The sequence below is a fragment of the Neovison vison genome, chromosome 9 (assembly GCF_020171115.1).
Source record: "Neovison vison isolate M4711 chromosome 9, ASM_NN_V1, whole genome shotgun sequence".
Lineage (NCBI taxonomy): Eukaryota > Metazoa > Chordata > Mammalia > Carnivora > Mustelidae > Neogale > Neogale vison.
Window position 1 is genome coordinate 31,089,502 of NC_058099.1, and position 27,233 is coordinate 31,116,734.

General features: G+C 37.2%; 1 protein-coding gene across 1 annotated transcript in view; it reads right to left on the reverse strand.

Annotated features, from left to right (window-relative positions):
* Nucleotides 1-21,624, reverse strand: part of STX17 (syntaxin 17) — a 54,402-nt gene extending 32,778 nt beyond the window's left edge. The window contains exons 1-3 of the mRNA XM_044265262.1: nt 21,589-21,624; nt 14,076-14,259; nt 8,559-8,624 (exon numbers count right to left, since the gene is read on the reverse strand). Coding sequence (XP_044121197.1) covers nt 8,559-8,624; nt 14,076-14,198 — 189 coding nt within the window. The 5' untranslated portion in view covers nt 14,199-14,259; nt 21,589-21,624. The remainder of the gene's footprint in view (nt 1-8,558; nt 8,625-14,075; nt 14,260-21,588) is intronic.
* Nucleotides 21,625-27,233: the final 5,609 nt, after the last annotated feature.

The window sequence follows — 27,233 nt, forward strand, 5'->3', positions numbered from 1 at the left end:
CTGCACAGGGATGTGGGTGGGAGAAGCCAGAAGACAGAACAATGAGGTATGAAGGAACTTTTCGGGGTGATGGGTATATTAATTATCTTGACTGTAGTGATGGTCTCATGGTATACACATGTCAAAAATTATCAAATTGTGTACTTTATGTCAATTACACCTCAAGAAAGTTGTTTGGAAAAAAAAAGCAGACAGAAAAATGCAAAATGATATCATTTATTATTTGTAAATAGTTAAATGCACAGAAATGATAAATACTTGGTGCCTGGCTGGCTCAGTCAGTAGAGTATACAGCTCTTGATCCCAGGGTTGTGAGTTTGGACCCCACATTGGGAACAGAGCTTACTTAAAATAATAATAATAATAATAATAATAATAATTTTTTAAAAAAGAAATGATAAATATTTAAATCAGCAGAAAAGATTTTTTTCAGATGAAGGTAGGAACAAGGTAAACAGAATCAAGAAAAGGGGGCGCCTGGGTGGCTCACTGGGTTAAGCCGCTGCCTTTGGCTCAGGTCATGATCTCAGGGTCCTGGGATCGAGTCTCTGCGCAGCAGGGAGCCTGCTTCCTCTTCCTCTCTCTGTCTGCCTAATTCTCCACCTACTTGTGATCTCTCTCTGTCAAATAAATAAATAAATAATCTTAAAAAAAAAAAAGAATCAAGAAAAGGTACACAAGGGATTTCAATGGTATTTGTAAAGCTTTCTTATGGAAAAAAAAAGGGGGGCAAGGAATGCCTAGATGGCTCATCAGTTAAGCATCAGACTCTTGGTTTCTGCTCAGGTGGTGATCCCAAGGCTGTGTGATAAAGCTCCACATTAAGCTCCCTGCTGAGCAGAGTCTGCTTAAGACTCTCTCGCTCCCTCCCCCTCTTCCCCTTCCTCTTCTAAAAAATAATATTTGTAATTAAATTTTTTAAAAAGGAATAAATTGTGACAAAATGTCAATATTTAACAAAGTTGGGTGATGAGAACATAACTGTTACATTATTTTTACTATTTGCCTTATTTTATATGTTTGAAGTGTGTATATGCAAAATTCGTCAAAAAGTTACTTCATCAGTTAGGTTGATGTCAGGATAGTTCTTTATTCCTCTGCCAAGTGTGTAAGTTCAGAATCATTTACCAGGGCTACAAAAAAAGTAGATAAAAATCTAACATATTACAACCCTGACATTCTACACAATACTGTCTATATATATGTGTATCTGCATTTTTCTAAAAGGTAAACCCAGGTGCACCTGGGTAACCCAGTTGGTTAAGCAGCCAACTCTTGATTTCAGCTCAGGTTATGATCACAGGGTCCCACTGGGGGTTCCATCTCAGTGCAGAGTCTGCTTGTCCCTCTCCCTGCCCCCCCCCACTTTTGTGCTCTCTCTAAAATAAAAAAAGATCTTTAAAAAGTAAACCCACAATATCCTGATTATTACATTAGCTACCTAAATGGTATTCTTATTTCCATCCTTGCTTCCTTAGAATGTATCCTTTTCATAATAGTCAAGGTGGTCTTTTAAAGTCATATCAGTTCATCATCCACTCAGGTCCTTCCAAAGACTCTCTACCCAACTTCAAATTACCACATTCCTGCCAGGTCGTCCATCATCAGATCCAGGTGACTGCCCTTACTTCTTCTCCTATATCCTTCTTCCTCACACCAGCCACACTAACCTCCTTATTGCCCCTTGAATATGCCACTGCATCTTCTCCCCTCAGTCTTCCCACTTGATTCCCTACGTTTATGCCTTAACTTCCTTCAAGTCTCTGCTTAAATGTCATCAGAAACCTTTCGCAACCACTGTGTATATAAGAACATCCATCACCTTCTGTGATTCTTTTTTTGTTCCCTTTAACCGGCTTTACTTTTACCTCATGGCACTTCTAACCATCTAAATATTATATGTCTAAAAGGTTTTATTTATTTGACAGAGAGAGAGAGACAGTATAAGCAGGGGAGTGGCAGAAAGAGAGGGAGGAGCAGACCCCCTGCTGAGTAGGGAGCCGATATGGGGCTTGGTCCCAGGACTCTAGGATCATGACCTTAGCCAAAGGCAGACGCTGAACCAACGGAGCCATCCACATGTCCTATTATATATTTATTTATTAAAAAATTATCTGTCTCTGCTTTTTCCACTCGCCATCCCCAGAATATAAGTTCAATGACAACAAGAATTTTGTTTTGCTCATGACTATATCCCCCAGGGTCTAGAATAGTATCTAGAACATAGAAAAAGTTAAAATGTCTCTGCTCTTTTAATAATCAGGTCAGAAAGGCTGACATGCCAAGTTTTGAAAATTTACAATATCTGCAAGTTATTATATCTCAAGTTAGATAAATGGGTCTACAGTCAATGAAGTAAGTTCAGAAACAAGAAACTACACTAACTCAGTAATTAACAAGCTTATAGGATACAAGCAGTAAACTGCGAACTATGGCCAAACTTTTTATAATCAAGGTTACATAGCTCTCTCTTTAGTTCTATAACTAAATTTAATAGCTAGTTTTGGCTTTTCCCCCTTCTTCCAGAAATACCCTGAAGTTTCTGTCTAAAGATTAAAAAATATGTTTAAACATATACTTATCTTTACTGATAATTGTAGAAAGTAATTATTCTGAGTTAATTAAAACTCTGAAAAAATGGTTAATTATGTATTTAATGATTAAAAGAGTGGCTATGCATATATTTGCTTGTGTTAAATATTGAATTAAGGATTCCTAATGTGTTTTTACAACATGTAATTTTGTGAGCAAATTGTGTACAGCCAAAAACATTTGGTATCATAATAACCTGACTTCCTTACAAACAGAGCACAAGTCCACTAGTAAACATTTAAACAACTTAGAGTAAACACATTCTAGACATATCATTTATTATTAAAGGCTCCAGAGTCATAACTGCTTAATTATAATAACTCTGGACTGTTCCTGTATTACCTAACTACACTAAGGTATTGATAGTAGTAGAACAACTTTACACTTATTTCAACACCAAAAGGCACCAAAAAGAAAATATATATATTATATATAGCTTAAAAATACTAACTGAAATACCAAAAGCAGTAAAACTCAAAGGAGAAAAAAATCTCCATTTATTTATTCAACATGTATCTAATGAGGACTAATATATAGGTATTAAGTGCAGTACTCCCTAAGTTAATATTAATTCCAGATTAGATTCCTGCACTAAAACTTATTAAGGCCTTGTGCAGTTAATACACTATGTTTCTCTGTTATTCAGCCTTCTTTTATCTAAAAAATGAGGATAACACTTCCCTTATCCGGCATCTAGCCAGCTGAAACTTTATCACTTACTGGTCTCTATAATATATTTGAAAATTATATGTTGACTTACTTCTTTTATTACTAAGGCCTTAAACTATTATTTAAATATTTTATTTAACTTTTTATGAATTCACATTTAGGTAAGTTTCTTCAAAGCTAATATTGTGATATATTTTACAGAATCCTATATTATCAGCTACTATTGTTATTGTAAATTTAAGTACTTGGGGAGGGGGACAAGAAAGACTAAGCTTTTTAAAATACACATTTTGTACCTTTGTAAGACAAGCGAACCAAGGTGGGAAAAAATGATGCATTTACAATGTGTTATAAGTTAAACTAACAAAACCTAACACTTCTGCTTGGCTTAATCTAGCAGTTAAAAGTGAAAGTATCAAATCAAGCTTACTATAATTCCTCTTATTTACTGAATACTTACTTATGACAAGGGCTATGTAAGCACTTTGCACACATGATTAACAATCCTTACAATCATCCTGGAATACAGCAGAATTAGATTTTACTTTCAGAGAAAGCATTACGTATAAAAAGAAATGAGAATTCTTTTGCAGAGGAAGCTGTTGTCATTTATACGAATTTTTTTTTTAAGATTACTTATTTATTTGACAGAGAGAGAACACACGTGCACAGTGAGTGAATATGAGTGAGGAGAGAGGCAAGACGAGGAGCAGGGAGCCTGATGCATGGCCTGATCCCAGGACCCGAGATCATGACCTAAGCCAAAGACAGATACTTAACCAAGTGAGCCACACAGGTGCCCCTAAGATCTTTTTTTAAAAGATAAATTTGAGCAGTGAGGCACCGGGGCAGCTAAGTTAGTTAAGTCCCCAACTCCTGATTTAGGCTAAGGTCTTTATCTCAGGGTCCTGGGATTAAGCCCTGCCTCAGGGTCTGCGCTCAGCAGGGTGTCTGCTTGAGGATTCTCTCTCCCACTCCCTTCCCCCCTCCCCACTTGCCCTGCCCTCCCCCATTCATGCACATGGACTTGCTTTCCAAAATAAATAAACAAATCTAAAAAATAAAAGATAAATTTGAGCAGACTTGATTATAACCAATTATTTCTTCCAATAACCAGAAAGCCAGTTTGGTGGGGGAAAAACACAAGAAATCAAAACTAGGAAGAAATCAGGAAAAATGGGTGATCTTACAAGAGAAGAAAAATATTATTAAAAATATATATACATATAAAGATAAAATCCAAAGGGATTTAAACCAATTATTCAAAAGAACATCTATCTCCCCCAAAGGAGGATAGCTAGACATTTCACATGATGGCAAAGTCCCCCCAGAGCAGGCACCCTCAGAGAACCACTTTGGAAGTTATCTGACCTTTCTGACTTGCCCTCAGAAATCAGGCAGCATTATTCCTGCCTCAGCCCAGATTTGACAGGAAGGGAATCATACTGTGATACAGCACCATCACAGGGCACAATCATAATGCACGATCATAACGTGCAATACCAACTAGATGGAAATATTTGCAGGTATCTTTAAAAACCTACCACAACTGGTATGTAGAATATTAAAAAGTACATTAAAAGTACAAGAATATCCCACATTCATAGGTGGGAAGACTGGACATTATAAATACGTCATTTTTCTCTAAATACATGGATAAATCCAATGCAATTCCCAAATTCCAAACAAGATTGTATATGGACTTTGACAAGCAGATCCAAATTTCATATGGAAGACTAAAGGGCCACGAACAGCCAAAACACTCCCGAAAAGGGAAAAATGGAAGTCCTATCCTACCAGATATCCAGCCATATCATAAGGTTGTCTTAATTAAGATAGTGTGGAACTTGATGGAGATACAGACAAACTGACCAGTGGGATAGAAAGACCAGCAACAGACACATACATATATGGAATTATGATATGTAAACAGAATTGTAGAAATCAGCTAATAGTGTGAGACAACTGGTTTTCCAAATAGAATAAGGGAAATTTTATTTGTATCTACTTCGTATCACCAATTTCAGATGGATTAAAGACTTAAACATTAAAAGCAAAATATTTAAAACATTTTAAAAAAATGTTTTAGGGGCACCTGGGTGGCTCAGTCAGTTAAGCGGCTGCCTTCAGCTTAGGTCATGATCCTAGCGTCTTGCAATCAAGTCCTGCATTGGGCTCCCTGCTCAGCGGAGAGCCTGCTTCTTCCTCTCCCTCTGCCTGCCGCTGTGCCTACTTGTGCTATCTCTCTGTCAAAATAAATGAATAAAATCTTTTAAAAATGTATAAATAAAATGTTTTAGAAAATATAGGAAAATATCTTCTTGATCTTAAAATAGAAAGTATTCCTTGAATAAGACACCTTAAGCATGACCATAAAACAAAAGACTGAAAAATTAGAGTATGTTTAAATTAAGAATTCCTTTTCAACAAAGATGCTATAATGAAAGTAAAAAGATAGTTCTTTTCATATATATCTAATAATGAGAAATCTAGAAAAGCCATTGTAAGTGTTCAGGAAACTATCCAAAAAATAAGTTTTACACAAACTAGCAAAGAACTAGCCTATCCAGAAAATTCAGAGCATATATGAATAAAACTAAACAAATACTTACATCTAAAAACAGTTTCAATCTCACTCTTTTAATGGCACACATAAAGCTTGTGCCAGATGGAGATCAATAATGTAAATATACATATATTCTTTAATCAGTAAACACTATGATTATAGCCATTGTCTCAAGAAAATAAGTGATTTTTACTGACCTACTGAACAGTGGAAGATGGTTAGAAATCCTAGTCATAATAATCTCATTGACATTTAACATGCTTAATACCATTAAATAAACACTGAATCTTGCTGAACACCAGGTACTGTGGGATACGCAAATAGCAGAGACACAATCCCTGATCTTTAGGTCCATAATCTAGTTAGCAAGCAGTAAAATACATATATAAAGAGGTAAGTCAAATTTCTATGAGACCTCGTCAATCTTTTTTTTTTTTTCCATCTCCACTATCTCTGTAATCTCTCCTAAAGGATCTCTTGCATTCATTTCACTCTATCCCTATCTATTCACTACACTACAGCTATAGAAACCTTTTTGAAATGCAAGAAGACCAGAGATGCACTCTTTGGAGAAACAAACCACTGTGGAGATTCAGAAACACCAAGCACAGGGCTAAAAGAGATGTATGTGAAACCTTGCACTAAACAATGACACCCTAGCAACCTTCACTTAGTCTGTTTCTATAACTGAAAAGTGTCTACTTGCCCCAGGAGAATGAAGATTCTTCTTTAGAAAACTAAACCAGAACAAACCTCCAGCTACTGGTATTTGGAGGTTCCTCCAAGGAAAATGCCGTATTTTGCTGACTCTTGCAATTAAAGATTAAAAAAAGAGAGAGAGAGAGAGAGAGCAAAGAGCAGAGGAATTAATTATCAAATAATTTAAATTTCCCACCAGGTGGCTCAGTTGGTTAAACATGACTCTTGATTTCGGCTAGGTCATGATCCAGGTCTTGGGATCCATACAGGGCTCTGTACTCAGTGGGGGTTTGCATTCTCTCCTCTTTACTCTGCCCCTCCCCACTGCTAGTGCATGCTCTCTAAAATAGGCGCCCGGCTAGCTCAGTCGGTAGAGCATGAGACTCTTAAAATAAATAATTAAGTTTTTAAAAATTATTAAACAAATAAATTTCCCAGAACTAATAAAGAACATAAGTTTTTAGATTCAAAGAGTCCAACACTAAGCACACCATGATCAAATTTGAGAACACCAGGGATTAAACAGATTTAAAAAGCTCCCAAAGAGAAAAATAAAAATTGGGAATCAGATATCAGCTTTAGCAAGAGCTACACTAAAAAACCTTTATATCTAAAAGAATTCCAACTAGAATTCTATACCTACTGAAATTAGTAATCACATGTGAGGAGAAAAAAGGTATTTTTCAGACTCATAATAACATAAAAATTTACCTCCAAGATACCCTTATTTAGAGACCTACTAAAAGATGTACTCCAACAAAAAACAAAAGTAAACCAAAAGTGAATAAGACATGATATCCCGGAAAACATGGACCCCACACAGAAGAGCAGCTGAAGGAAATCCCAGAACATCAGCCATGCAACAAGCCTAGAAAGTAAATCCAGATTGGGACTGGGAATAGGGCTATAGGAAGGAGTCTTCAGTATAAAGAATGGAACGTAGTAAATCCGAGCATATGAAAATTATTACTGATAGCATGTAGCAGAGATGCGGAACATTTAAAAAATTAACTACAAATACACAGAAAGCCAGTAAAGAAAAAAAAAAGAGAGAGAAAGAGAAACAACTATTAACTTCATAAAAAGCAAAGACTATATTATTTTACCATTTGGCTTGGAAGGAAATAATATCTTCATAAACAAAATAATGAAATACTGATTTATAATTTAACCCAAAATTACACTACATGTAATTGTATAAGGGGAAAGGAAGTACAAAAGCAGTGTAAAATTATCTCCAAGAAGAGATAATTCCGCAAGAAGAGATAATACCTGAACCTGATTGAGAAATACTAGTCTATAAATGATATTAAGGAATAAAGAGATAAATACCAGGGAAAATGGTGAAAATGATTAACTGTGGTTTCTTGCAATTAGGACTTGGAGATGGAAAAGGGTAAGGTAAAGCCCTTTAACTTTATTTGGCTTTTCACCATGTAAATACATGATTTTCTAAAATTAATTTAAAATAATTAACATTTATTATTAAAAAGCCAGTAGCTGCAAAAAAGATTTGCAACACTATGTTACTGTAACTGTAGTACAGGTAGAAGAACAATACCTTAAAATGAGTAAAAACTCTTGCAAAAGACAACATAATACATGCAGGAGACAGGAACCGGAAATTTACAAAAGAAATACTACTATCCAAGGTACATATGGAAAAAAAATTTCACCATTCAAAGCAATTAAAGAAAAACCGTAGATAAAAACAATAAAGCAACATTATTTGAACTACTAATCAGCAAAATTTTAAGAAATGGGTAATACTAATGGTTGTAAGGTTTTTGGAAAATGTATTGATTTTGAGTATAAGCTGATTCATTGTTTCTGGAGGAATATAGTAATATGAATCAAAATCTTAAAAAATACATATGACATTTGATTCAGTAAATCCTGCTAAAATGTACCCTTAAAGAAACAGTTACAAATATGCATAAAAGGATCCAACCACAGGGTATTTATTTTAGCAAAATTTTCTTAAGATTGTATTTTCCATACTGATTAACTAGAAACAATGTAATAGCCTTACCTGAACTGTACGTCCCGCATTGATATGCTCTTCATGCAACTTATCCCAGATTCTGCACCTTTGATACTATACAAAAGAGAAGAAAGGTACAGGTTTTTTGTTTTTTTTTTTAATTACTACACTTATTACTTCTAGTTACCACAAAAATCCCCACTCACCTAACCAAACTTAAACATACTAGCTCAAAGTTATTGACTTAATAGTGTCAGTTAATGGTCCAATGACAATATGAGTAGGAAATTTTTTAAAACATTGCCTACAAAATTCTGGCAAATGGTAAAACAAATAAAAATCACTAGATACAATTTACTTTACTGAAAAAAGGCAGTGTGCTCAGTCTTGCAAATTCTTTGGAGATGAAAAAAATAATGAGAATGTAAAAGAATAAAAAATAAAGATTAAGAGTGTTGATGAGATATTGTTACTATTTACCAAGAATTTTTAAAGTTTGTCAATGATAGTGTCAAGGATTAAAAACTAAAATCTGACTTTGAGAAAAAGTAACATTGATACTGCAGACTAGAAAGTACACAAAAATGAGAATGAATACTAAATACACATTCTTTTGTTTTTACCAAGGCAGTGTTTAGCCTTCAGGGTTTCAACCAAGAAACTTGATGAGAAGGATAACAGAAAATTCTTCATTTGACAGGAACCATAGCAAAATGTGGTAACATTATAGCACAATATTTATGTAGAATACAAACATCAACACCAAACATCACATACTATTTTTGGTTTAAATAAAAAATCCAAACAATCAATATGTTAGTAGGTGTTCAGTGTATCACTGGTATACTACATGTCAAAAGACGAAAACAATCAACCTAGAAATACTGTGAAAGGACAGAAACACGAAAATGTCCCATATAGGGGTGCCCGGGTGGTTCAGTCAGGTAAGCATCCAACTCTTATTTCAGCTCAGATCATGATCTCAGGTCATGACATCGAACCCCCCACAATGGGCTCTGTGTGGAGTCCATTTGAGAATCTCTCTCTCTTTCTTGCTTGTGTTCTCTCTCAATCTCTCTCTCTCTCTCAAAATAAATAAACAAATCTTAAAAAAAAAAAGGAAGTCCTTCAGGCTGATGTAAAAATGGAAGAGAAACCTGGCCCTACACAAAGGGATGAAGAGCACTGAAAATGGTAAATATAAAACATTTGGCCGGTGTGGGGGGGAGGGGGTGCCAGGGTGGTGCAGTTGGTCAAGTGTGGAGACTCTTGATTTTCAGGTCATGATCTCAGGGTCATGAGATCAAGCCCCACATCAGGCTCTGCACTGAATGCAGAGTCTGCTTAAGACTCTCTCCCTCTCTCTCTCTGCCCCTGCCCCCACTCTCTCTCTCTAAAACAAGTAAAATCTTTAAAAAGAATTTTTTTCCTTATTTTTAAAATCTTTTTAAAAGAAAGCTCTGTTTAAAACAAAAATAACAACAATGTATTATTGGATACAGAAGCAAATTATATGACATTAACACTGTAATAAGACCCTGACAGAGGAAAGTATATTATTATAAGGCTCTTATACATGAAGTGATACATAACAAATCAATGAGGCTGATTAGGTTTGATTTTGTACCATATAACTTGTGCTTCATACCTAACCTGAACAGTCCCTGCCACTCACTTTCACACTTAATTATATGTTACTACTATTCTCTGAATTATTTCTTTTCTTTTTTTTTTTTTAAGATTTTATTTATTCATTTATTTGACAGAGAGAGATCACAAGTAGGCAGAGAGGCAGGCAGAGAGAGAGAGGAGGAAGCAGGCTCCCTGCTGAGCACAGAGCCCGATGCGGGACTCAATCCCAGAACCCTGAGATCATGACCTGAGCCGAAGGCAGCGGCTTAACCCACTGAGCCACCCAGGTGCCCCTCTGAATTATTTCTTAATTTATTTCCTTAACTGGACTGTAAACTTCCTAAGGAGTAGAAACCTAATTTAATTAAAAACAACAACAACAACAACTATTTTTTATGAACTTTTCAGTGCCAACAATAAAAGACAGCAAACACCCAAACTTATTTATTTCTTATAATTAATGACTTCCCTTCTCATTAAGCCTGGAAGACTGAACACAAGCATTTATCTCTGCTCTTTTCTAAAACCCAACAAAAATGGCAATGAAGAACTTTAAAAGGTATACATTCACAAGAGTCATGAAAATACAACAGAAGATATCAGTTGACACGAAATTTTAACAAAATTTTAGAAGCTGGAAATTCTAAATTCTAAAAATTTAGAAGCTGAAAGACATGTTGCAACTGACTTAGAAGATCTGAGAAAGCTGCACCATGAGGCTGCAGAAGGGGTGAGTGGTGTGTGAGAGGCAGTGAGTGACAAGCCAACAGCCACAGGACTACTCCCTAAAGACTCAGTGACCGGAGGTACCAGCTACCAGGGAGTCAGAAGGATGTGTATGGTGGGGCAGAAGGCTTGGTTGAAAGTTTGTCTAAGGAAGAGGTAGTCTACCAAGTGCTCTCTCTACAGGCCCAAGCAACTACACTGTCCCTATCTTCACAGAAGAACATATTCCAGAAGAGTATCTGGTGGTTCCCCATTAAAACAGAGTTTTCACCTGCTCACCCCTCCAGGTATAAGACCCCACCTACTTCCTGCTACGCACACAAACACCTTCCAATTAGCACTCTTAAACATCAACAGCTCACCAAGGAATGCCCATAATACTGCAGGCTGACACAAAGAAAAAAGGAGGAAGGCAGGTGGGGGAAAAGAGAGCAAGAATTAAAAAAAAAAAAAACCTCAGGGAAGACAGACAAAGAGGCAGATAAAAACTTCAAAATAAAATCACCAGAGAGGTGCCATAATATTACATCCATGAAACAAGAACAGGAGGATTCTCTTTAAAAGAAAAAAAGAGAACTGACAGAAAAAGAACACAGCAAAAATACAACTCTAGTTATTTCATCTTAGCTGGAATGTGGATGTAATAGCTGAGGTTGGAGCTGCTATTTTACATGCAAGAGAGAAACAAGTTGAGGATCAGAGAGCAGGATAAAAAGAGCCTGGGTCTTTAATGACTGCTGAGCTGCCACTGCAGCCCCGGAGCGCCTCTGTAACTATGAGCGGTTAAAAATAAAAGTAAAAACAAAAAAGGTCTATCTGATTTAATACACTATTTTGGGGTTTTCTGCCACTTGTATTTTAACTATATACTAACACAGTACATGCTACACAGTAAGTTTTCTCCTAACCCTACAATATGAAACAAAGAAAATTATGTTCCAAGCATGATCTTGTTTCTATTAACTATGCTTAAGCCTATCTTACATTAGCCGAGAAAGCTGAATGCTAACACTTCAAATTTCAGCACGGTGTTCTAATCAAGTCTATCATGTGTAATAAAATGTAATGCTGAAGGACCTATGGAATACAGTCCCAGGTGTGCGCAGCACACTACTCTCATTGTTTTCGGATGCTGCAGAATCACTCCACCAAGGCTTACCTTCAATTTCTCTTCAGTGTGACTTTCTTCTTTTAAATTCATATTGGATGACTGACGGCTAACATAATAAATATTTTATCTTTCTACACCCTTCCCCCAGGAAGAATATGCCTTTTTTAAAGTGAGGCACTGTCAAACACCTGGAGTCCAAACCTAGTTCATAACTCTTTTGTCCACAGTGAACACAGCAGCTTTTAAATGTTTTTGCATTGCCATAAACTATTAAAATATGTTATCCAAGCTTATACACATAAAAAGTCACTTTCACAGTAAAACTAGAAATCCTAGAGATAGTAATAATGACCAAGAGTACTGAATAAAACACAGAGCAGCATGAGTTTGCTTAGCTTCAGACATCACCTATATTGTAAATTATAATTATTCTGAAATTGTCTAAAAACTTCACATTGGTAAGAATTTCACAAAATGCTAAAGGAAAAATGTTATGGCAGAGAAAGATCAATATAACTCTGGAATAATACTCTTATGAAGTTTGGCACAACTAATCGAATCAATAATACATCCCTTCCTATCCCCACCTTCCTTGTTCCCGGGGTTCTGGCTTTTCTATTGATGACTGACTGGGTGGTATGTGTGGCTAGGATCTGAGGGTATGACTGCAGACACTTTATACAGAATAAGTATAAGAAAAGGGAAAATTTAAGACATGCCAAACCCCAAAGGTAATATAGGGCAATAAAGGAAAGAAACGATCTTAACAGAGCATAGTCCACCTATGTCTAGGTTTCAGAATCAATTCATCTGCCAAGTTCTAGTCATCTCTGTAACTGAGCGCTTTGATATGAGTTCAGGACTTTAAAATACACCTTATCAACCTGCCACCCAGATATGATCAACCAGAGTAAGCAACTCGATTTCTATATTGTTACAGTGCTAAAAGAATGAGTCTTCCTCATTAATCAAAGCATGGCGCCCTGTAATTTGTTTCTGCTTATGACAAGACTAACCAGTTTACCAGAAAACGCCTCCACCCTATAAAGTCACAGAACTTATTGCTTACGAATAAAGAAAAACTTAAGAGATGACAAAATAGCAATCTTGAACTCTAGATAGCTTCATATTTGCTTTAAAATTTTCTTAATTAATTTTCTTAATTAATCTTAATATTCCAGGTGCTTATTTTCTATACTTTTTGAAAAGATTTAAATACTAGGAAGACAAATGGTAACTAAGGGGAAAATAAAAGCTGCCACTTCTTAGTTATATAAGGTACTCAGGTGAGGGTGATAAATATTGTTTATACTGAAAGGCTTAATGACCACTTCCACCCCACCCCCCACCACAAAAAATTAATGGAGGGCCACACAGCTTAAAATTTATTTGGGGGAGGTCTTTTTGAAGGAGCAAATCCCACTGACTATCCTACAGCAAATAAAACAATATAATCTGCCAAGTCAATGCTCAGTAGTAAACCCCATGTTCCCATGAATGCCACAACTATTCCATCAAATGCTGGGCAGTCCAGTTTCTATGCCACCTTCACCATGATCCAGGAGACTAGTTCTTTCTCACCTATTTCCTAAACGAACCCCCCGGTTGTATTTCTCAATTTGGGGCTTTCCTCAAAGAGAAAAAGTCAATTTGGGAAATTCCCTCTTTCACACAATGATTTACCTCTTTATTCTATGTGCACCTGAAAAGGATAGGAGTTATTGATAGACACCAAAGTTCAAAAAACTAGCCATAGGGTTAAGGAAATTAAGGCAGGCCCATTAGCCAAAGTTCACTGCCTTCACATTATGGTGCACTATCAGACAATTTGTATTTTAATTAACTGCCCAGCATGTCAATATGTACAACTTAAAAGGTATAGTTTCTATTCCTAAATCCCTCCCTAAAATAGGAATAATACCAGATGTAGTTGTAAAACAAAAACCCCAGATGAAAAAAAAAAATGTTACTAAATCAACAGGATATGGATGTTTTACCAAAGCCTCTTATCTAATATTCTAAATTTGGCTGAAATGCACAAGTATAAGTCAGAATTTGCAACTGTTTCTTGTGGTAGAAAATGAAAAACAACCCACCTTCTCAATATTTATTTGGTGCTTTCTTAGCCTCTCCAGGTCTGTTGGGATTACTATCTTAATGAATTTCTGTATAGCTGGTTCAAGACGGCGTAATTTCACTTTTTCTTCATCTTCAGACATCCTTAAAAAATGCTGTCACTTCTACTTGCAGTGACTGTCTTCTCCACTCACATAGAAAAACCTAAAAGGGAAGTATGTAGAATGTTTTTAATCAGTTTCTATTATTTTTAAAAACCAACAATTAGTTAATTTTATAATTTATTCTAAATATATATTCAACTTAATTCTGAACTTGAATGACTTTTTTTTTTTTTAAAGATTTATTTATTTATTTATTTGACAGACAGAGATCACAAGTAGGCAGAGAGGCAGACAGAGAGAGAGAGGAGGAAGCAGGCTCCCTGCTGAGTAGAGAGCCCCATGTGGGACTCGATCCCAGGACCCTGAGATCATGACCTGAGCCGAAGGCAGCGGCTTAACCCACTGAGCCACGCAGGCGCCCCTTGAATGACTTTTTTAAAGAAATCTTTTATTTTGAAACTTTTTTCTTTCTACAGATGAATATGCACTTTAAAATGTTTAGAAAATATGAAAAAGAGGATAAAATAAAATCAATCATCTCCTCACCCACAGTTAACTACTCTTTCCATTTTGATGTATGTCTTTCCAGGCCCTTTTCCAAATAAGAATGTATATATTTAAATACCTTTTTTTATTTTTAAACTATGAGTTTACTGTCCAAGTTTTCATTTCCCAATATATCTTGGACAATTATTAACCTTTTTAAAAAAAGATGTCAGAGGCAAAACCAGAAGAAAAAATTTCATAACATTTCTGCTTGTATCAAACTCCATTTCTAACATCTTAATGTAACTATGTAATTATATTCCTCAAATATATTATAACATCATATGCAATACTTCTCACTGATGTCCTTTAAACTGCCTCCTCCCTTTCTTACAAAGTGATTAGTGTTGTCCAAAATCAATACAAATAAACAGTTAACAAGAGAGCTGGAATCAGAACCCAGGATTCCTCAGAGTACAATCAAATGTTCTTTCTAATTAACCAACAGTTTCCTATCACTGTTCCACAATTTCCAAGAGTATGCCTTTGGGGTCAGAGTAGGTGAGGGTAGAGGATAGCAAATGAGCAGGCTCCAGGACCCCATCCCTGCTTCAACTGGAGAAAATTTACTTATATCGATTTCATAAATTTGAGCATATTAGATTTTACATCAGTAAAGGGCTCCACTGCTTAAGTAAGCTTAAAAACCACTGTTGTACAACCTTGCTTTCATGCCATCTCATTAGCCCACAACCTCTCCTGTATTTAAAAAAAAGAAAAGAAATGACTATGTTAATCCCACTGGGTTATGGGGTCTTAAACCAGGGTCCACACAGACAGAGGTTCACAAATATACTTTATGGACTCCCTGAATCTTTATGAATAATTGTGAATGTATTTTTGAGTTCTGTCAGAGAATAGAGTCCAATGCTTTTGTGATATTAAAAAATTGCTTTTATGATATCACTGCACAAGCATTAAGAACTATAAATCTAAATAATGTTGAAACTTTCACAGTTGAAAATCTCGAAGTGTTGGTTATACAGAGTATCTCATCAACTTAGTACATTCATTTTTTTATGTTTAAGTTTTATGTTAAGTTTGTTTATGTTTAAGCTTGAAAGCAAAAAAGGGAAATCTCCACACACCAAAGATAAAGAGAGTTCAACAGCTACAGTAATGAGTGGGAATTGGAGATACATACAGAAGTTCATTGCCGACAGTCCACAGACCCAACAAAACAAGAAAATTCATAGCTAAGGGACTACAGATAGTAATCTAAAAAAAAAAAAAAAATTAAAATAGGTACAGGTGGAAGGAACAGAATCCTTCTAAATATTAGATAATACTACAAAATAGTACCAGGCTAATCTGAGAAACCAAGTACAAATTGAGAAATAAAAACCTCAAATATGTGTTAAACAATAAACTATGTAGCTGAAGGGAGAATTATTGATTGGAAGATATCAGTCAGAACACAGAGGAATAAAGAGATGAAAAACATAGAAGATAAAATGAGTAGCTCAATAACAAATAGGAGTCCCATAAGAGAAGAATAAGGAAAATGGTGAATAGGCATTATTCAAGAGAACATGCTGAGAATTAAGATGCAAGACCTCAAATCGAAAATGCACATAAGCCCCAAGTGGCATAAATTAAAAAAAAAAAATTACCAACACATGGAAGGGAAATTACAGAATGTGAAGGGCAAACAAACCAAACAAAAATCTTAAAAAAGGCAAACCAGAGATAAAGATAAAATTAAGCAACAAAAGCAGCAAACTTTTCATCAAAGCAAGGTTATCAAAAGACAGGAATATCCTCAAAATGCTGAGAGAGTTGTTATATGGCCAGGTAAATTATTATTCAGAAATGAAGGCAAAATAATCATTTTCAGACAGAACAGTTGATAAGCAAGTTTTCTCTTTTAAAAGAACTACTAAAAGGCACACTTTAACGATAAAATAAACCCAAAGGAAATGAAAGCCCAGGAGGTATGAGTATCAAAGTATACTATTAAGGGTGCATATATGAATGAATGAAAGAAGAAAGGATTTATTTTGAATACCCTGATTAAATATAATACAAATCTTTCCATGTAAATGACTGTTTTTCTATAATACATTTTTTATAGCAGCATAGTGGTACATTACATAGATGCTCCATAATTTAACTAATTATCTATTGTTGGCTATTTAGGTTGTTCCCAATTTTCCACTATTATATACTGTACTACAATGTAATTACCCTTACACATAAATCCATACTACCATCTATGTTTCTTCAAAATAAATAATTAGAAATCCAACAGGTACACACATTTTTTTAAGGCTTTTGATTCCAAATATCCCAAACGGTTGTGCCTGTTTACATGCCCACTAGCAGCATATCAAAATATCCAAGATCCATATTCTCACCAGTACGTGGTACTAGCATTCTCCTAGACATTCAAAAACTGTGTCCCATTATTGTTTTATTTTGCATTCCTTAAATTACTGGGAACATTGATTTATTAGCCATTTGCATTTCTTATGAATTACTTGCTAGTGCTATGTTTCTATTTTACTATAGGGGATATCTTTTTCTTATTATATTTAACATATAATAGACTCATAAATTATTAATTATTTGTCTCACAATGTTCCCAGTTTATCACATTGCTTGCATTTTTTTCTACCATGCAGGTTATATCCTATAGGAAGGCATCTTTTTATCTACCACCATTCCTTTTCTTTTCTTTTTAACCATACATTTTTTTTTTAAAGATTTTTATTTATTTGACAGAGAGAGATCACAAGTAGGCAGAGAGGCAGGCAGAGAGAGAGGAAGGGAAGCAGGCTCCCTGCTGAGCAGAAAGCCTGATGCAGGGCTTGATCCCAGGACCCCGGGATCATGACCTGAGCCAAAGGCAGAGGCTTAACCCACTGAGCCACCCAGGCGCCCCCATACATGGTTTTCAATAGATGCTGATGGAACTAAAATATTTCTTCACAGATCCTTTCTTCATCATTTCTAATCCCATCACTCCAAATAATGCAATATGCATAGCACCTTATAAGTGTCTTAATTAGGCTGCTTTTAAACTCTTTCCCCTTTCCAATTTTTCCTCACACATTACCACCAATTAATATACCAAAAACACGACTTGTAATATGCTACTCCTCTGAACAAAAACTTTCCTAGAGTTCCCTATTACTGAACAAGAAAATACAATGTTCACAGATTCACACAATCTAAGTATTATCACCCAATCTCTACTTTTGGCTTTGCAGTGATGCTCCCTCTATCCAGATGCCTTTTACAGGCATCATTTATGTATCATTTGATATACAACTCTAATGATTTTTTCTTCTCCTTCACTAACCAGTTTATAGTATACATAACAAATCCCTATTATTAGATATTTGACTTGTTTGCACTATTCCCCTACACTATGATGATAGATTTTTTCAGTTCCAAAAGTGATGTTTCCAGGTCAGAGTTATGCTTGATTCTGCCCCTCAGCTTTCCGTGTCCAGGGAAAACCTACTGACTCCTAAGGACCATCTATAAGGGAAGACCTTCTGCCCCAAGAACCTCCCAAGAGACTTTTCCAACTCTTGGTCTCCTTCTGGCCAGTACTTTTTTTTCTTCTCTCCACAATTTCCATTTCTATAAAATTATAATAAAATGCCTATATACACTAAAATGAGAACATAACATTCAAATAATTGCATAAATCGTGATGTTACAGAACAGAAAGTTGGACAGCAGTAGTTTATAAGTTGTTAAAGGAAGGTATGTAATCCAACATACAAAATGTGTTGTTAAAATTAACTGAAAAACAGGCATTTCAGCATTTCTTGTTTTTCAGTCAAAAAACTGGAACATTTTTCTGATAGAAATAAATGACAAAAATGAAAAATACATTTACATTAACATCACGACTGTGTAAAATAAGCCCAAGAAAAAGACAAGACAAAACATGCAACAATGCCTACTTTCCCAAACTTCTGTAGAGTTTATTTCCTTGTTAACTTTTTTTTAAAGTGTAATGGAATATCTGAGGTGATAGAATCGTTCTGTGTCATGACAGTCTGGGTGGTAGATACACAATTATATGCATTTGCCAAAACTCACAGAACTGTGTATTACCAAGAATGAATTTTTGAAAACTAAAAAACAAAAACAACACATAGAGAAACACAAAAATGGAACACAAACTAATAAAAACAAAACCATATTACCAATGAATAGCATAACCATACTCAAAGTAGGGGAAGAAAATAATCTAGGTAACTCTGGAAAACATTATTTTAACTGGATACCATTAAGCTAAGGACAAAAAGAACTACACACAACTGTATTCTAATTAGAAAATTTGTTTTTTATAGGCATATGGGTTAGAAATCGTGAAAACCCTTTATATGAGAATTGAGCAAATAAAATATTCTGTAGAACACGAAAGCCAGATTTCTGTCAAAAGAAGTTAACAAATAAGGGGCATGACTAGGATGAACCCTGTGGTGTTCGTTTAACAAATGGAACTTTCAGAATGAATTTTTATTTTTAAAAATATATATACACAGATATATGAATACATATATACAGATAAATGCAAAAACAAATCTTTGTGTATGCATGGGTATATGTGTGTGTGTATGTGTATATCCACGGAATATGTGGATACACATGTACAAAGCTAAGAAATATATATATATTTATAAATAATGAATATAAATAAGTAAATACTTAGTCTTTTACAATTACATAAATAATAAATATGTAACATGATCTATAAAGGACAAATATTTATAAAAATAAATAATACATATATTTATACTTCTATATATTCATGTCTTCTGCCAGGAACCACAAACAATTACACTCCAGTAGCAATGAGCACACCTAGTCCCTTGATCTTGATGTTTAAACACCACTCTTCAAAAAAGGAAACCATGGGCCCTTGGGAGGAGTGGAGGATTGCAGGGCTGGGACAGAGACAACACAAGACAAGCCTGGAACATCTTATGGTGCCAGCAAGGAAGGAAGTTCTCAAAAAGTGAAGGAGCCTGTCAAAAGGAAACAATCTGAAAAAACTCCCAAGGGCCAAAGCTGGACAACTAGAGACACAATATAAACACCAAAAATTACCAACAGTAAAATAAATGAGTCCATACTGATGCAAAAAAATAAAATAAAATAAATGAATAAACAAATGGACAAGGGGCAGCTCTTCCTCACAGAACTCCAATTAATAAAAGGGGGAGGAATGAGGGAAACAGAAAATCACCATTAGAAGATCAAAATAATAATCACTGAAGGCAAGATCCACCACTGGATGGTAAAATCAACAAGTTAAAGTTTGAGGAGAAACAAGATATTTGCATAGTTTAGAAACTCTCCCAAGATATCGATTCATTTCAAGGGAAAAGTAGTAAATTTACAGCAGAGAATCCTAGCAGACACCACCTTAACCAAGCGATCAATATCAAAAGCAGAGAATCATAACATGAACCCCTCATATGATGAACTAAGAAGGGTACATCCACTTCTGTGGTATCAACAAAAATGCATAACCTTAATCTAATCATAAGAAAACATCAGATAAAACCTGAGGGACACTCTACATTATAACTGACTTCAAAAGGGTACTTCAAAAGTGTCAAGGGGAGGAAAGACAAGAAAAGACCAAGGAGTCGACTATTTCCAATTAAATGCAATACGGGACCTTATAGTGGATCCTGGAACAGAAAGAAAAGGACATTAGGATAAAAAATTATGAAATCTGAAAAACGGTGGTAGCTTGGTGAATAGAACTGTACCAATGATACTTGCTAACCTTTTATAATTGTACTATCGTTATGTAAGGCGATCACTTTAAAGCTGGAGAGAACTGTATTACTTTTGCAACTTCTCTGTTATTGTAAAACTATCTCAAAATAAAAATAAAATAAAAAGGCTTTCTAAAAATTTCTGAGTTGATGTTTCAATTTTGAATTGATGTTTGAGAAAACAGCTCAAACATTTTGAAGAACTGCACTAACACTTGCGGGGGTCAGGGTGCCAGGTGCTCTACAAACTACCCTTTAGGGCTTATAACTTCTATCAGCTGAGTACCTCCGTGCTTACAACTATCAGCTGAGTACCATTAATACTCCTGTTTCCCGTGAGGAAAAAGGACCAGGAGGTTTACTGTATTAGATTGTTTATAAATAAAGAGCCCCATTTCTCAGAAAAAGTCCCAAACGGCCCGCAACTTCCCTCTCCCGCAAAAGCAAGGAACACCGTCTATCGGCCTAGAGATCCCACATTCCTGCAGTGGTGGCCCCGAATGTCCTCAAGCTCGTCTTCCTTTGCTTCTGACTGGCAGACGGGGCACTGACTTCGGAAAGAAAAGTACTGGCCCCCGGTCCTCCCTCACGGTCCCCTAAGCCCTCCGATTCAGAATTTATCTAGGAGGGAGTCAGAGGCGGGACCATCTCCAGAACCACGTCCCGGTCTGGCTGCCAGGAGACGCCGACCGGTCCTCCCCTCACTGCCCCCGAGCCTCGCGTCACCCCTCGCAGCGTCGCCCACAGCGTCCCTGGGCCACTAGCACCAGACGCCCCCACCAGAGAACGGATGCATGGGCGGTCTCGGGACCAAGCCCCAGGGCGACCCTGACGACCTAGGGCCCACGCTGCGTCACGGGCAGGGTTGGTGCAGGAAACTTTCCACCCCGCGACCCCGGGAGGCCGCCGCGCTCGCCCTGTCGGCGGCCTCCCAACACCCGCTTTGAAAAGAGCGTCCAAAAACGAAACCGCCACTTCTCGGAGCCGGGAGGAACCCTCAAAGCGCTCGCACTCCGGACCGGATGCGGGGCTTCCCACCGGGTGCCTCTACCGCCCGCGGGCTCAGCGCCCAGCCCACAAACCCCGTCAGGGCCTGACGCCCCCGAGACAGCCTCCCGCAAACCCCTTACCTCCCGCCGGGGCGCTCGAGGCCGCTTGGTGTGCATGGCGCAGGCGCGGGTGCTACGGGGCGGGGCGTCGTGAGGGGCTGGCCGGCCTGGACCACGCCCCCTCCTGGCTCTTTTGGGCCCTACCGGGTGTGGCACCGACACTGTGATGACTCCCCACCGCGGGAATGATTTAAGAAAGTGCTCCTGCTTTATGTTGTGGGGTTGCAACCCTGGAGCCAGTAGGAGAGAGACCCACAATCACCTTTTAGGGCTCTGTGTTGTTTTCAGACATAATTCACGCATGCATAGCTTTCTACATTTTGCAAAGTTTTTCTGTCCATTTTCCTGTTCTAACAGGAATTTTATTGGCGGACTGGCCGTGTGTTCTAAGCTTTTTACACATGTAGAAACTGAAGCTGAAAGGTGGTGCCTGCTCCCATTCCGTTCCCCAAAATCCTGTGAGATGGACAGGACACAAGTCTTACAGCTGTAAAAGGCACAGAAATTGAAGCTCAGACAAGTTGTGATTTCCCTCCCCACCAAGGCTGGGGGAGTCCTTCATGCCACTGTCCTTATTCCAATTTTACTGATGACGCTGAAGTCAAACAAGAGTTTGAAGTGACTCACTCCAGTTCAGCCAGTTAGTAACAGAGTTGGAACTCCACAGGCTTATCCTAATTTCCCCTCTCAAGCGCTTCAAGTTACCAGCGGCTACAAATGACCAAGCAGAGGACTGGTTTTGATGCCCTGTCTGGGTCACATGATCTGACTTGCAGACCCACCCTTTCTTACGTGTTTGTGAATGTTCGGATGACTTGTTTAGAATGTATCCCCTGACAGTATTATCCAAAGAAGTCATAAGGATGTTCAAGACACAGCTCAGGAAACTCAGGTCTTAAGGTCTCCCGGTGGGTGGGAGTACAGGTGGAAATTGTAGACAAAGGAATATTAATTAAGAGCCCGTGAGAAAGTCTTAAAAAGCAATTTCTAAACTAAAGCAAAAAATATATATATATATAAGCAATTTGGAGATTCTTTGTGGGTATAATGAATGTTGATGTTTGTTTTACTCCAGGAATGAAAGACTCATAAATGTATAATTTTAAGAAGAAATATTAAAGTATTAAGCCATGTCATGGGAAGATGTTCTTCATGTAAGGGTCAATTAAACAAGATCTTTTGAAATGAAGGTCATTCAAAATAAGTTCTGAAAACCTGCCTCAACCACAGTGGGGAGATGTGCACTCAAGGACTCTAAATTTGAACCTAGCCTTTGGGCTGTTATCTGTATGTTTGCTATCATTTAGGTGTGTCAAGGTAGCAGGATAAAGCTTTTTCATCTAACAGTTTGTTAGCTTGATTTATAATCTCTAAATATTTAAACATACAATGTGTGGAACCCTTTGTTTTCATGCCTGGGAGCCCTGAAGTTGTCAGGCAGGCCTGCAGGTACCAGCCAACATTTTCCCCAGGTCCTAACTGAAATGGGAAGACAAAACTAAATAAAACAGTAAATATATATATATATGTATATATATATATACATATATATATATATATATTTTTTTTTTTTTAAAGAAAAGGGGGGGAAAAATCTCTTCAATTATTAGGATTGCTTTCTTGGAAAACCCAAAGGAATGAATTGAAATATAAACGAAGTTCAGTAAGAGAGAGAGAGAAATAGCCTTCCTAAATTGCCTATCTTAAAATGTATTGGAAGAAAAGACCACATTCGAAGTAGTAGAATCAAGTTTGTGTTTATAAGAAATTACAGGACCTATTTGAAGAATAAGAATGATAGCTAGGGGTGCTTGGGTGGCTCAGTCGGTTAAGCGTCTGCCTTTGGCTCAGGTCATGATCCTGGTGTCCTGGATTCAAGCCCGGCATCCAGCTCCCTGCTCAGTGGAGAGCCTGCTCAAACAGGAACAACAAGATATCTTTCCCAGGAATATGGGGTTGGGGCTAGGATTCTAGCCTCAGGTTGACTGGTTTCTTGAAAGAAGATGCTCACAGCAGAGCTCTTAGTGACCCTGTTTTTCATTCCATAGACTGGTAAATTAGAGGAAGACATGCTGCTCTTAAGATCTTATTTGTAACTGTGTTGAGATGAATATAGGTATGTCCTAGTTCATGGTGTTAAAAAGTTTTTTTTGTTTTCTTGGGGGGGGTGTATTTTCTTTTTACTACAGGTCATGTTCAAAAAACTTTTTTTTTTGAAGATTTTATTTATTTATTTGAAGAGAAAAAGAGAAAGCAAGCATAAGTGGTGGGAGGGGGAGATGGAGATGGAAAGGCAGACACCCTGCTGAGCAGGGAGCAAGCTGCAGGGATCAGTGGGCTCAGGACCTGAGCTGGAGGCAGATGCTTAACCTACTGAGCCACCCAGGCGTCCCTCAAAAAACATTTAAAAGCCACTATCCTCACTAGGTTTTTTCTTGAGCCATGAATTATTAAAACACCTACTGCAGTTCTGAATGCATTCTATTTCTTTGTGCATTCTATCATTCCAACCATCTTGGGAACTGAGATAAAAAAGGTTAAAAATAAAGTGATAATAGTGGTTACCTCTGGGATGGCTTTAACTGCGAGAGGGCATAAGGAGCTTTCTAGGGTGCTGGAAATGTTCTATATATTGACATGGTGTGATTACATATGTGAAAATTCATCAAGCTGTATACCTAAGAGCTATGTACTTTAGGTAAGTTATCCCACAATAAAAAAGGAAAATAAATAAAGAGCTAGCAATTCTTGATTTAAAACAAACAAAACCTCCTAGCAAATAAGGAAATAGATCCTTCCTTAATATTATTTCTATTACCTCTCTCTGAGATAGTGGTGAATTAGCAGCAGTAATCCTTACCCTTGTTAAAGCCCTTCATCCATTTGAAAATAAAATAAAAAGCCATGAAAGAGAGAGGGGAGGGAGGTGAAAGGTACACAAAAAAGAAACCGTTTGGAGCACATTCAAATTCCTGGTTCCAGCTGACTTTAGTACTTAACCCTCTTGATTTTCTGCTTTACTATCCCCAACCACCACTACCACACATGTACACACACACACACACACACACACACACACACACCCCACATCGCCAGTTTGTTCATGTATATTACCGTTATAGAGACCTCGTATCAAACCAAAAGGAGTAAACTCTGTGAGCATACAGTAACTCTGGAATTCTCCACTCATCAACCATTCACCGCTTAGGAATTTGATAATCATTTCACATGTACAATATCTTAAATGCCCAGACATCTGCCTAGAAAGTCCCCTCCACACTCCAGTTTTTGTTCTTTCAATTACCTTAATTATTCTCAAAACTTGGTGTGCCCTGTTGCATAAGGTAGTATTTATAAAACCATGCTTGATGGATCTTAAACAATTTTCAAGGGTAATTTTGTCACTAATTTTTGCTTTATTCACCGACATTGATTCCTCACAGCCACACCTCTCACTAGCCAGCTCACCCTCCAAAGATGTAAATTTCTATTTGTAATGACAATGGTGATATCAATAGAGATGTTAAAAGATTTAAGTTCCCTAGTCAGCTTTCTATAAAAGACCAACCCTGCAGGCCCTCCTTGGTAACTGTGTGGGGACCCCTCTCACTCTTGAGAGCTTTTTTCTGTATCTTCACTTAATAAACTTCTACCGCTTTACTCACAAACAAACAAACAAACTCAGTAAACATACTTAGCATTAGAATCATATTAAATGTTATTTAAACTTTGGCCATTTTCAAGGAATCTTGAATTTTATATTATCATGAATGTCAGTTAAAATCACATGATAGATGGAGTGCCTGGGTGGCTCAGTTGTGAAGCATCAGACTCTGATTTCAGCTCAGCTCCTGATCTCAGGGTTGTGAGATTGAGGCCAGCATCAGGTCTTTATTGGGTGTGGAGTCTGCTTAAGAATCTGTCTCTCTGCCCCTCTGCCCCTTCTCCCATCTCTCTCCCCTAAAATAAATGAATAAATAGCTACATAAAGAAATACATACATAAATAAAATATCATATGATAGAAATACAGACAAGCAACTTGATAGATATTCTGAATGGTGCAACCTTGATTTCTAGCTCCCATTTCTATCTCCCACTACTCCCCTTCACGCATCCTGTGCTCTAATCAAATTAAACTCCTTGATATTCTTCATCCCAATCCTTTCCCCAATCCTGTACGGTATCTTCCATATGAAATATTCTCTACCAGTTGCCCCTCCTTCTTTGCTCATCCTACTCATCTTTCCATGTTCACCCCAAAGGTGACCTCTCCCATATTTCTAGAATTTTCCAATTTAATGCCTACTTCCTCCAAATACCTACCTTATAATCTGATCTTCTTGTGATACGTCACTGTCTCCATTTTATTACAGTAATTTAGTATGTGTCTCGTCACCATCTTCAATGCTTTTCAACCTTTTCCTTGTCAGGGCACATATAGAAGATGATGATATTTATAAAACAAAACTAAGGAAGTTGCTCTTAGCTTCTGCCTTGTGGCCCAGTTACGCTGGAAGCTAGGGAAGTTAATGCCTCTACATGCCTATAACACATTCAAGCACAGGGGTTGAGATGTTGTCTTGTACCAGACTACCGTAGAATATATGCCCCCTGGTTCCACATTTGAGGGAAATCATTTGGTATTTGTCTTTCTCAGGTTAGACTTATTTCACTTAGCACAATACCCTCTAGGTCGAAAACAATTGAAAAAACAAACAAACAGACCTATACAGACAGAGAACAAACTGACGTTTACCAGTGGGAAAGGGAGGGTGAAGGGATGGGCAAAATGTTGAAGTCAAATGGGAGACTCAGTGTCCAGTATGGAATGAGTTCGTCACCAGGGTAAAAAGCACAGCATAGGCAATGTGAGCGATGATCTTGCAGCAGTGTCATGTGGTGATAAACGGTAGCTATGCTGGTGAGCAGGGCACAACCTATAACATGTTGAATCACTATGTTGTCCACTTGCAACTCACGCAGCATTGTGTATAAACTAGACTCAAATTTAAATTTTTATTTTCTGCAAGAATATAAGCTCCCTGAAGGCAGGATCCTTGTTTGCTTATCTACCCGTAGATCGTAGTTCAATGACTAGTACCTATAATAAGTGACTAATTGAATAAATCTCAAAGCTATTTGTTTGTTTTTACAGACTTCTGAGGGCTTCTAGTTTCAGCTCCATCATGAAAAGAACTTGAAAGACATCCCTCCCATCCTTGTAAGAGGAACAAAGCCAAACTGTTAGGTGAAGTGTAGACTTGTGTGACCGGGAGAAGCTCCTGGGGACCACAGTCTTTGGGAGGACCCCACATCTGCATGGGTTTTACCTCTAGGAAACTCACCAAGTTCTGTAGCCAAGAAAAAACTCCTCCTGTTTCTGGCAGTGAAAACAAACCATTTGAAACACACCCAGGGCCTTCTCCACAAAGACCTGCTCTGTAAAGGAAACTTCTTTTAGCCTGATATTTCCAGGGTTGGGGGTTGGGGGTTGGGGGGGTGGAGATGAAAAGTTTCCTAACTATCCCCTCTTAACCTTCCTGTCTCTCCTAAGGTGGGGTAGGGGAAAGGTTGAGAAACACTTGTGAAAGTCACAGCCAAAGGACGTAGACCCACCAAAAAACCGAAACTTAATCGTAGGATTATAGGATGTTCCCTTACCCC